This window comes from Leucoraja erinacea, chromosome 15 (genome assembly GCF_028641065.1).
Source record: "Leucoraja erinacea ecotype New England chromosome 15, Leri_hhj_1, whole genome shotgun sequence".
Taxonomy (NCBI): Eukaryota; Metazoa; Chordata; class Chondrichthyes; order Rajiformes; family Rajidae; genus Leucoraja; species Leucoraja erinaceus.
The window spans coordinates 25,631,358-25,644,636 of record NC_073391.1 but is presented as its reverse complement, the minus strand read 5'-3'; the positions used below and the strand labels follow the sequence as shown (position 1 = coordinate 25,644,636).

At 38.2% G+C, this 13,279-nt stretch overlaps 1 protein-coding gene across 4 annotated transcripts in view; it reads right to left on the bottom strand.

Moving 5' to 3' along the window:
• LOC129704064 (uncharacterized) overlaps positions 1 to 7,747 on the bottom strand; it is a 231,227-nt gene extending 223,480 nt beyond the window's left edge. For all 4 annotated transcript variants that reach the window (XM_055646934.1, XM_055646936.1, XM_055646935.1 and 1 more), the window contains exons 1-3: positions 7,624 to 7,747; positions 5,652 to 5,813; positions 2,216 to 2,327 (exon numbers count right to left, since the gene is read on the bottom strand). In XM_055646934.1, the coding sequence (XP_055502909.1) occupies positions 2,216 to 2,327; positions 5,652 to 5,813; positions 7,624 to 7,696 (347 nt within the window). In that variant the 5' untranslated portion in view covers positions 7,697 to 7,747. The remainder of the gene's footprint in view (positions 1 to 2,215; positions 2,328 to 5,651; positions 5,814 to 7,623) is intronic.
• Positions 7,748 to 13,279: the final 5,532 nt, after the last annotated feature.

Genomic DNA, 13,279 nt, shown 5'->3' with positions numbered 1-13,279 from the left:
TTGTCTTATCTTATTTACAAATTCTGAAATTTTGGGTTGGGTCCAATTAATAAAGGCTCCCTAAATGTTTCCTTTGCCATATTTCATTAAAACGGATTCCTTAACCAAACTTTTAATCACCCTTTCCTAATACTGCCTCCTAAGTCTCACTGTTAACTTCTGGCTGATTCGATTCCTGCAAAACCTTTTTGAGACTTTCCAACTGTAAAGTAACAATATAAATCCAAGGTGCTGTTGTGCACTCCCTCCAAAGAACTGTATCTTCAGAGCAGCACACTAATAAGCTTCACCAGTTTAACAATAGAATCTTCTGTTAAACAGTATCAACATTGATCTCATTTTGTTTTACATTCATCAGCCTTCTTTCAAAATGTTTGCACAACAGTCTCATCAAAGTAAGGCTAAGGTTCATTAAAATTTACTTTAAAATAACAAAGTTAGTTAATGCGTCAAAAGAATGTTCACCAAACTGTAATTAGATGTGTTAGCATCTAAATCCACAACTTGTAATTGTTTACCAGAAGTAATATCTTTACCAATGATAGCACAATAAACAAATTATGCATCTTAAAAGTAATTACTTAATCAACGACCCTTCACAAAAACCTTTATAATCTAAGTTTGAAACACAGCGCTGCCAGGAGAGTTGAGGTAAGTTTAAAGAAGGATAGAGAGGTTCAGAAGCAGTGCCCTTTAAGAAAAACACTCCAGAATTTAGGGCCAGCTGAAGGCAGGCTGCACATAGTGAAGCAATTAAAAGAACAGATGATCAAGAGACAAAAAGTGGAGGATCACAGATAGTATAGAATTTTGTAGAGATAGGAGAAATTAAAGAGGTTGAAAGGGCAAGGCTACGGAAGAATTTAACAACAATAAGCCTTTTAAATTAAAAATGTTATTTGATATGAAGATGTAGAAATCATTTGGGGAGAGCAATGATAGGCCAATGGGACTGTTTGCAAGTTGGAACATAGCTGCATACCGTACGTTTTACAGATGCTCAGTAAGTGAATAACATAAACATAATGAGTTTGTGTGTAATTCTTTCCTATCTGCAACATGCAGTGTAATTGAAATCAAACATATGGAAGGAAGGATGTCCACAGTAACATAATCACCAATTAAATAATGCCTGCAAAACAGAATGTAACCATAATTATTATAACTGGAAAAAGTAATGGACACTTTCATGTTGATCATGTTAATCAGAGAGTTATGGAAAAAGATAAATTAGGAATGTGACAAATATATTGATGTAAAGTTGAATATAAGATTGAGAAGATGAACTAATATAAGAGGTAATTGATCTTCAAATAATAGATTTGAATTAAAAGTGCAAGTGTTCTGGTCAATCTGAGTACCCAGTACAGAATGCAAATTTCTTCAGTTTATTAGCATTGTCTAAGTTCCATAAAATTTTGCATTTGGTGTAACTGGTGGGTGGGCCAGTGTAGTCAATGGAAATTAGTTTCATCAATTTGTTAGAATATTTGTTTTAAAATGTAACATAAATATCAGATTAGATTATGTAAAACTGTGTACTTCTACAGCTTGGTTCTTGGTCCTCCAAAATATTCCAAATGGAATTTAAACTGAAGGTGGTGAAGCTCAAGAAAAATGTAAAAAATTATTGTTTTGGACGTAACCGTCTTTTTTTAAACAAAAACGTTTAGGACTTTGAAGTAATATTGCACAATAAAGAAGTAAAAACCTGTATTTAAACAGAATGTTTAGTGATGCCTTTATAGCTAGTAATAATATTTTGAAATATAGTCACAATTGTAATGAATGAAACACAGAAGTTAGTTTGCACACAGCAAAGTTTGCATAAGCAGCAAAGTGACAACAACAGATAAGCTGTTTTAGTGGTATTGAGAATAAATATTTGACAGAACATAAGGGATAGCTTTCCTGCTCATCAGAAGTATAGGTTATAGGGGAACAAATGGATCAGAGTTTAGTGTCCAATTTAAAAGATTGCATTTCTGTGAATTAAGTACTCACAGTATCAGCCACAGACATTTGGCCAGATTGCTGTACTTCTATCTCCTGACCTGCAACAAATCCTTTAGATATATAAGCGAGAGTCCTCCCAGAAATGGACTGTGACATTTTCGTGTAAAGAGTTAACATTTTTGTTTCTATAATAATTCTCTTGATATTGCTACCAGTAATATATCAAATGTCAAATGATAGTTACTCTATTTTCACTAACCGTTTTCCCTGCAAGCATTGAAGTAAGCTGAAGTAAGGCGCTCTTGTGGCTGCATCAGTTATTCCAGTTTCTGATCCGGAATTCACAGTAAGTTGGGAACTGTAAACTCCATCTGTAAGACACCACTGTATGATATATTGTTTGAAAATCTGCAAACTTCTTTACCAAGGGAACCCTATCCATTTTTAGATAAAACATCAATAGGATACTCGGCTGAAATAGAATATGATTTCACTGAGAACTAATATACAATATACTGATATCAAAAGATTCCAGTATGATGGTTAAGGTGGCCTCTTTAAGTTGAAATACAAATATAACGCGTTCTCTGCTAAATTCCATTTTAAAGAAGTAGAATGGACAAGGAAGAACCACATGCAAAATCAGTAGGGGTCTGAATACCATATAAGTAGCCCGGTCACACATTAATGAAGCCGCACATCATTTTGGTGTCAAACAATTGAATATATATTACTTATACTACCAAAGACCTGAGTTACTCCTGCATTTTGTGTCTTTCCAAACAAGACCAACTGTCAAGAAATAAACAACGACAGAGGGTATAAAGTTTAATTAACAACCAACCTGATCTCCCGGTGGCTCAGCACTTCAACTAACCCTCCCATTCCGAATCAGACCTTTCTGTCCTGGGCCTCCTCCATGGCCAGAGTGAGGCCCACCGTAAATTGGAGAACCAGCACCTCATATTTCGTTTGGGAATGAACATGCGGAATGAACATGGACTTCTCCAATTTTAGGTAGTCCCTGCTTTCTCCTTCTTTCCCCTCCCCTTCCCAGCTCTCCCACAGCCCACTGTCTCCACCTCTTCCTTTCTTCTTCCCGCACCCCCCCTCCCCCCACACCAGTCTGAAGAAGGGTCTCGACCTGAAACGTTGCCTACTTCCTTCGCTCCGTAGATGCTGCCTTACTAGCTGAGTTTTTCCAGCATTTTTGACTACCCTTAACTTTACTATTCATTACTTTTCAGTTGGCACTGGAAGTTTATAGGGGGCTTTTGAAATATTTTGGGAGCTTTTCTGGAACATCATCAAAACTATCAATGTTTATTGTGAAAATCCACTGAGGTCTTCAAAGAACAAGTGCTGGCCTTAGCTCAATGGAAATATTGTTGAAGTCACAGCAACAAGATTATGGCATCATACTAAGGGGTTGCGAGAGGAATACGAGGAGGAAATAAGAACAAACAGAACAGCAGCAGCTGTGATGGGAGAGCACTTTGTCACTAGGGATAAAGGAAATTCATTTTCCTCTGGACTTCCTCTCCCAGGATCTGCAGTGCCACACACAAGAATCTCAGTGCAACCTCCACTGGATCCTAAACCTTCTTGAAAGATGTTAATTCTCTGCCAGTTCACTACAAACCTTCTGTGGAAATGGTTGTCTGGAGTTTATATATTCTCTGCCAAGAAAATTATGTCTAATTAACACGTAGAATCATTGGACCATACAGCACATTAATAAGTCTACCTTGTCCATGGCAACTATGATAATAATAATAATGCATTTTATTTATGGGCGCCTTTCAGAGCACTCAAGGTCACCTTTCAGATTAAAACAAGCAAATTACAAATTTCTAAATACAATAAAACAAAAACAGCATATAGAGAGAGCAGCGGCAACTAATCACACCAGCGTTCACTCTCACTTTCGGCAGCCATTTTAAAAGTAACAGATAACTCAAAAACACATTTTAACATGGACATCCACCACTGTGACTCCTACACATTCTTCACTGTGATGGAAGGCAAAATAGAGTTCAAGTCCTTCCTTTTGTTCTTCCTCGATCGTGCGTCTCGAGCCCCCATTGACGGGACGATCTTGACTCCCATCGAGGCGTTCAGCTACTGCATCGGGAATGTCAGCTCCCCCGCGCCGAGCGATCGAACCTCGTGTCGGGGCTAGTTGAACCTTCCGCGGCGTTGGAGCTCCCGACGTGGCCTCTCCCGAGACTGCGAGCCCTTGATGGTAAGTCCATGATGGTCACGGTGGAAGCAATCTCAGGCAAGGGATCCGCTCCAATGTTAAGTCCACGCCCCGCAGTGGGGCTCACGACAGTCCGAGGAGGCCTCTAGCTCCAGCGATGGTAGGCCGCAGATCCCGGAGAATGTGGTCCGAAACTTGATCACATCTCCGGGAAGGTAAGAACTTGAAAACAAGTTTCCCCTGATCCCCTCCCCCCACATAAAACAAACCGAAGAACATTAAAACCAGCTTTAACAAACTAAAAATAACAAAAAACAAAGAAAAAACAAACAGACTGCCAGCAGGGCTGCCATCACCCTCCTCTAAGCGATCTACGCTAATCCAATTTGCCTGCATTATAACTGAATACCTCTACTCCTTTCCGATGCAAGCACTCACTTAAACGCTAGTATCTACCTCCTCGGCCTTGTTCCAAATAGCCCCCACTCCTTGATTACTCCTCGTATCTCTTTTAAATTTCTCCCTTCTCCCCTTAAACTTTGGTCCTCTAGTATCAGATTCAACATCCTCGAAAAAAACAATCTGACGGTCTATCCTATCTATGCCACTCATAATTTATAATCCTTAACTGAATCTGGTCATCCCCCAGCCTCCTACATTCCAGTGAGATAAATCTAGCCTCTGTTCATAAGTCATAGGAGCAGAATTAGGCCATTTGGCCCATCAAGTCTACTACACCATTCAATTATGGATGATCTTACCGTTCCCTCTCAACCCCTTTCTCCTGGTTTATCCCTGTAACCTTTGACACCCTTACTAATCAAGAACCTATCAATCTCTGCTTTAAAAATACCCAAAGACGGCCTCTACAGCCATCTAGGGCAATGAATTACACAGATTCACCACCCTCTGACTAAAGAAATTCCTCCTCACCTCCTTTCTAAAGCCACGTCCTTTTATTCTGAGGCTGTGCCCTCTGGTCCTGCACTCTTCCACTAGTGGAAGCATCCTCTCCACATCCACTCTATCCAGGCCTTTCTTTATTTGTTAGGTTTAAATGAGATTCCCCTCGTCCCTCTAAACTCCAGTGAGTATAGGTGCAGAGCTGTTAAACACTCATCATACGTTAACCCAATCTTCCCTGTAATCACTCTCGTAAACCTGGACCTTCTCCAATACACATTGTTCAAATCTCTCTTTGCAACAACAGCCTTCTTTTTCTAAGCAATATCCGGGTGAACCACTTCTTTATTCTTTCTATTGTTACAACATGCTCCTGTAATCTGGCAACTAGATCAGTATACAGTACTTCAAGTACAGTCCAACCAAATTGAATGCTGAAGCTCCAGATCTCTACTTGGGTTTATTTAGATTTATCTTACTCACACCTATTTCATCCTATAGCTGTGCCATGTTCAAATTAATAAAGAGAAAAATAAATCATTATATACATAGCATTAGATGTGGAATTTTAAATTCTGTTTCTTCTTACCATACAATTCATCCCTGATGAGTTTCAATACACTGGTGTAGATCCCCAATTCTGGCAAGATATCTTCTAATACTTGAAAAACCATTTTCATTCTATCCTCTGTTGGCTTTTTGAAGAACAGTTCCTTTTTGTCTTCAATCAGACGGACAAGATACTGATTCGCTACACAAATAATTTAAAGAAAGTAATGAATAACCCAGGTTTGATTTTTGTTGTTAACTGATTCACAGAAAGACACTGTCCCTAAGGGTTTGATAGAATGATGCTTTATGCCAAGATGATGTCCACTAGATGGTAATAATATGATAACTAATTTATAAGCTACATCAATCAGCCATGGCTCATTTCACAGCATAAATAACAATAACTGTGTGCAAACTGGAGCTACAAATTATGCAAATATATATCCTGACACTACATTCTATGTAGAAGTGTGGGCTAATAATGTTTGTAATCATAAAAAATACTAATTAATGATTTATAGGGCAAGGTAATTTAAATGCACTTTGTGAAGTGTTACCAATTTCTGACTTCCTTTTCTTAATCCTATGACACGTTCTGGGTGGTCATTAAAAACATGGGATGCCATGAGTTTACTTTTCTCTTGTCACATTCCCCTGTAAATTCTAGTCTTGAAGTAATTTTATGGTTAAAAAGTGAGAGTTCTCAGTTGGTTCAGGTGGAGACCCGAGAGAGAGGGCAGCCAAAGCATGAAGACTAAGTGGAAGATTTATCTAACAGGCTCTCAATCCAGTATTGAATTGGAAAACCTTATTTGGAGCGAACAACAATGGCCACTGGTGGGACAATCATGGGAAAATGGCATCATTTTGTGGTCCTGACACAAAAATGGAAATCAATTTAGGGGCACGGGGGTGAGTCATATCTGCAAAAAAATTGTCAAATTTCCTATTGATGCAAAGCAATATAAAAGTCTTGTGTTTCACTCCACAACATAAATTGATTTTCAATCACAAAAAAGAAAAGCTTAATGGGCCTGTCCCACTTAGGCGACAGGCGACTTTTTAAACAACTCCAGGAGACTATGCAGTCACAACATGGTCGCCACATGTTCGCGGGAGGTTGCCGGGGAGTCGCCTTCATGGTTGTGAGGGGTTCTCGCATTCTGGGAACTAGTCATTATGGTCGCCGCAAATTTTTCAACGTTGAAAAATTAGCGGTGACTAGAATTAAGTCGCCATGGAGAGTGGTAAGAATTCACGTGCCGTAGGTGGGTCGCCAGGAGGTCCTAGTGGGTTGCCAGGAGGTTGAAGGTTCTCTTAGGTTCTCATAGGTTGTAGCTGGTGCTAGTTTCATTGGATCATTGGAGGAAAAAAATGTAAGCAGTAGCTTTCAGAACCAAGGATAACCGACCGGTAATGTTAAAATCTGCCGAGCTTCACAGCCGTGTATCTCTGACTTCTTAAAAGTTGTCTCCACTCCTTCTCTCCCCTCCCCCTCCCTCTTTTAAAGGACTTACCATACACTGTGCTTTTTAGCTTCTTAATTACAGCGCCTACCTTCCTGTTCAGCGCAGTGTGTGTCTGTATCACATTGGCTTTGCACCATGTGAATTTCACTCAGACAGTGCTCCCCCTGCTTGCCCTGTTGCCCGCCTGCATAACGGGCTGGTGAAGGAAGCGATGTGTATGTGTGTGTATTCCACTCTGAAAGTTGCCATTCCAGTTGCCGTTTTTTCAGGCAACTGCCGGCAAGTTGACAGTCACCAGCAGTCGCCTGAAAAATCACCTAAGTGGGACAGGCTCATTAAACTTCTTTAAAATAATTAGATTTCTCGAAATCAACGAACAACATTCCTTTCTATTCTCATGTTTGAATGTTTGATGGAATGGGACACTTTTCCCTCTAACAAACATAATAGTATTATGTACAGTATGCCTTCAGTTTAACTGATTATCACTAAAATCTGTATTTTGAAGATTGCCTATGATCATTTTATGATTTTCCTTACCTGGTGAGACTGCCCCAAGTATATCACTAGAATCTGATGATTTATGATTTTGAGGTTTTGTCCTTAATGCCATAGTGAGTAAAGGAGCAGGCACTTGATTGTGAGGGTGTTATAACTATAAACTTGAAACACACATAAAAAAAGACAAGTTATAGTGCAACTTCACGAGGATTTTAAGGCACAAGAAATCGTTTCCATGTTAATGTTAGCAACAGACAAGGGCAGAACTAGAGACTATTGTATACTTTTTACCTCAACTATCATTTAATAATAAAACATATTACTACGTAATATGGTTATACCCATTGTGAAACCACCTGAAAAAATGATCTTTGATCCTAAATAGCCAATGCCCATTCTGCAATATTATTAAATGTTCTTTGCTAATTGGCCCACATTTTAGTATTATCTGCAAATTTCGAAATTTAGTCTAAATATCAAAGTCTAAAATGGTAAGATTACAAATAACAGACAATTTCAAGTTTGCACAAATTATGTCTAAAAGTCACGTCATGTAGAAATAATAAAGTTCATAGGAGTTATACAACTTTATTTTAGAATTGATTATTTTGAACCATCCTGTTCCCCTAGGTGAATATAAAAGAAGCCAGCTTGAGAGTTCTAACGAACATCTACCCCCCCCCCCCCCCCCCACCCCCCTCCCACCCGTTACCCTCACTGTAGAAATTATCTGACTAAAATCTTACTTTCAACATCTTATTAAATACAAATAATAATGTTATTCTTACAAGATAATAGGTGTAACACCGTGAAAAGTATGTCTTCACCTATAAAACACTTTGGTACATTTCACAGTTGTGAAAGATGCTACAAAAAAGAGGAATTTTCTATCTTTTTATACCAAATATTCAATGAAAAATGTACAACTATAAAAATGTGTCATGTCTGTCATGTGTCATTAAAACTAAAACCATCTATTCATAAAGCTATTATTTTTTACAATAACCTTGCAACATTGAGCTGTTCTGTTGAATGAAACCATAGACAGCACGTTCGAATTAGTTTGAATGTTAAATGATAGTTCCACATTTACAGTTGAGAGGGGACATTTTGTGGAGACAAAAAGGTAGGCACGACCACATCTTAGATATGATCATTGTATATCTATTTATAGCTGGACCAATATTTACTAGGTCACTACTCTTCTCTGCATGCTAGCAATAACATTTGTCATCACAAAGAAGGTTTGAATGTAATCACAATTTTTTTTAAATTGATCTTTCCACAGCTTTTTCCAGAGGTACAGTTATCCTTATGGATAACCTTTTTTAAATGTTCATGTCGCTGCATCCTTCCAAGCTGATATCTGTCATGAATACTAAATGTCAGTTTGTTTTCAATCTATTGTTTGCAAAGGAGAACATTTCATCATCTTTCCCATAGAAAGCCTTCATCAGTTTGACAAACTACTGGATTTTTCTGAAGCAGCAAACCAAAGAGCAACAAAGGTAGTCCGAAGCAAAGTGCTTCTCATAACTGCATCCTGAATTTCGCTTACAAAATCAAAGTACATCATGCTGCCACTTTTGCACAAATGCTTTACTGGGATTTCTTTTACTTTAATTTTGTTTGCAGTTCCTTTCCATTGTACCTGCTTCATGTTGTATCAAAAGCTGAAAAATATTTAAAATACCCATGAAGACTAAAACGATTTATTTCCCCTTTCTATGTCATACATTTTAATATTCTAGTTACCGTACAGAGTTTCTACACCCTCTTAAGTCCAGCTGCAAATATACGTCCAAAGCTATGATGGGAGCCTCTGCTAATTACTGAAGTAAATTTGACACTGCAAATTTTCGTTTAAATCAGTGCAATGCTTCTAAATATTTCTACACCATTTTGAGCACAACTGCTAATGCGACTACTACATGAAGCCGATCATTGTTTCTGACTTTTATTCCTTTGAACGAAACTAGAGATAGTGCATGAATTATTTTCATCAATGTTCCCACTAAAAGGAAGTCATTTAAATCAAACTCTCCAGGTTAAATAGTTTCAACCACAATAATCATTTATAGTGATCCTCTAATATTGCTTGCTTAATTTCTCTCTTAAATCCTCAAACTGTGATCATAGCATCAAGTTTTTTTCAGATATACTTTTTCAAATACTTTTTGGTCACCTAGATTATACTGTTACATCTACTGCCTCTCCACCACCCTCAGCTTAGTTGTCCCTCCTAAATCCATACCAGCTTTCATTAAAAAGAACATTTCTGAACAAAATCTCAAAAGTCAAAAGCACATCACCTATCTTCCTTAGGTACTGTCCTTGCTTTCAAGGAGCTAAAAAAAAGATATCTGCCAAAGCTCCCGCTTTCTGTTGTTCAAGAATTCCCAAATGTACGCAGTCAGGCCTCCAGTTCCTTAATAACACTTCCTCTACAAATATCTATCTTCACTAAACACTCCCTGCTCTCCCAGTCATCTTATTTATGGGATCAGGAAACCTCTCTTGCGAAAAGTGAAGTGAAGAACCCATTTAAAAATGCATCCATGCCCTGATCCTCTACAACTAATCTGCCAGTCTTATCCCTTAGAGTCCCGAAGTGTTCTCTAATCCTCAGCCTTCTGTGAATATAACTGAAAACTTCTTATTCCCCTTTATAAATCACTGCAATTTTCCTTTCTAATTTCTTATTTTCTTTCCTTATTTCTCTTTCAGTAATCGTTAGGTGCTGTTTATGTTCCAGCCTTTTTTTCCACTTCCTGGTACTTGCATTGTTGAAAGCGCATTTGCCTATTTCTTTATGCGACTCTTTATCTCCCAATTCAGCCACTTCAGCAAAGATCTGACTATTATTCTCCAGCTTTACAGTAGCACAAATTTTGTTTGAATCTACCTGATGTTATTTAAAGCACCATTCCACTTTACTTGTTTTTACCTTTTATGTCTATGTTCTGTTTAAAGCTATTGTATGCAATGCAGGCTGTCCTTATCATTCAAACACTGAATGCTCGACTCCCAATTATTATGATTTTCAGAAATACTTATTATTGATACTTGCCTGTTATAGTTGAGCGACTCACTATGGTTTTCAGACAAAGCTTTTAAAAAAGGAAAAATTGATGCATTCAACTTTATCTGAGTTATTGCTGAAATAGTTGCAATTATATTATGCTTTTTAGGATCCCTGGTCATTTCAAAGTATGTTGCTGCTGAGCTGCCATTGCAGTCGATATTGTCCCTGTCTGCAGTTAATGCTCAGTATGAAGCTGATGGCACCTGCAGTAAAGATAAAATGGTTTTAAAATGATTTTATTATTACTTTCATTCACACACAATGGCTCAGATTTTTGTGGCAGTATTAACAAAGGAACTACTGCTGTTGAGAGCTTGACTACCAGATCTGAACCGAATGGGACTTGAATATATGTGTCGGATTCAGCGTGGGTCAGGTATTAAAAGAATTAAATGTCCTCAGGTTAGCATTGGATGGAACTTTTCAGCAAATACACTAGTCATGTGGGGTGAAGTAGGCAGGCGAATGTAAGTAGCCATGGAAAAGAATTCAACAATGTGCACCACATTTGAATCAAGCTGGTTCTAAAAAAAATATTATGTTGTTTAAGAAGGAACTGCAGATGCTGGAAAATCGAAGGTACACAAAAATGCTGGAGAAACTCAGCGGGTGCAGCAGCAGCATCTATGGTACACAAAAAAGGAGTCTGAAGAAGGGTTTTGGCCCGAAACATTGCCTATTTCCCTCGCTCCATAGATGCTGCTGCACCTGCTGAGTTTCTCCAGCATTTTTGTGTACCTTCTAAAAAAATATTATGTCTCTGGTAGGTTCCAATTAGCTAAGGCAGAGAAGTGTTTGGGTCTGGTTTAATTATGTACTGTGGCAAGCCATTCCTAATGTTACATACAACTTCATTAGATTGTGATTGTGAAATAATGCAGAGGAGGTTTGCCAGAATGATGCCTGGGTTGGGAAGGTATAAGGTACAATGAGAGATGGATAGACTTGGATTGTTTCCTCTGGAATGCTGGACATTGCAGGGAGACCTGATAAATGTAAAGAAAATTTTCAGAGACACAGATAGGGTAAACTTTAGGTTAAATATCGAGAGCATAGCTTTAAAGTGAGAGGGGAAAAGTTTAAAGGAGATGTGCGCGGTAAGTCTTTTCCAGAGGATGGTGAGCGCCTGGAATGCGCTGACAGGAGTGGTGGTTGGGAAGATACAATAGTGGTGTTTAAAAGACTTTTAGATAAGCACATGGGTATGCACGAAAATGGTAGGATATGAATGACGTGTGGACAGATAAGAGATGGTCTTGGCATCATGCTCAGCACAGACATTGTGGGCTGAAGGGCCTGTTCTTGTGCTGTACTTGTTTCACCTGACTTGCTGTCTATGGGAAGGGAAAGTTATAAGAATCATTGCCATATTGTTTTACAAATTCCTGCTTGGAACTGCCAACATTTACCACTTTGCGCAAAGATTCAGGATTGCTCTGTGGGACAAACAAGTCCCGATGTTCTGCACAATTGATCACCATTGCTAATCTACTCACATTCTGCTAACATATCAATGGAGCATGAACCTCTGCAATTTTGGACATATTTACTGACCTGGTGCAGATTCAGCAACTGCATTTGTCAGAGAGAAACAGCTGTGAGGGAGATAGGCAAGTTATAACAAATTTACATCTTTTGATTTAAATAAAGATAAATCAAAGATTCATGTTTTGATTTTATTTGCTCTATTCTTTACTTTTGTTTCTTTACATGATCTTAAATATTTTAATAAACTTAAAAAAAAGCATACTGAATTACAAATGTTTCTTGAAAGTATATAAGCGTGAATGTCAAAAATGTTTCAGCCTGTGTGTGACTTTACTGGCTGTGAATGCATTTTTGTGGGTTTACATTAACAATGCCCTGTGTTGTGCAGAGCTTTGTCAATAGGATTACAGCCAGCTTCATTCTGGTGACTCTATGTAGCAAATAGTTTTGTAGATACATTGGACCAATATATTTTTGCATTATGGAATGAATACTGCAAAGGACCCTCGAATTGTGCCAAGGCATCTTTTCTTACCATTTGAACAGATACCTCATCTAAATACATGGATGGGAGATCCAAAAACAAATGGTGCCATGCTATCAACAATTAAGTCAACCTGGAATATAATAATTTTGTAAATATTTTCAGCCATCTATTTCACAACATTTTTTTCCTGGCATAGGACTCCCCTAAATGATACCAGTAGGACAGTTACTCATGGAGAATTCAGTGCTCTGATAAATGACAGTTCTTATTTACTCACAGAACAACTATGCTTCACTAACCCATTTTCCCCTGAAACAGTGGCAACAGAAAAACTGCATTTCTTCTCATTGAGATTTCTACAAGCTCACATGTATGCCTTGACTGCTTTGTCCGTGGAGGTCAGAGCCACAGTCATTCACAGTTTCCTAGCTCGAGACCATTCCAGGTTGCTGTTTCTGATATCAGCTACATTTCACTGCTCGTGGCTCTGTTTATTTAGAAGGCCCCCCAAATTCCATTAATCTCATATCCTTTTCATTCACCACACAGAAGCAGGCAAAGTGGATATGGACATTTGCCAACATTACAATCTTTCCTAAAAAGGCATTCGGAAATTGTACTCAGTCTTGCAGATC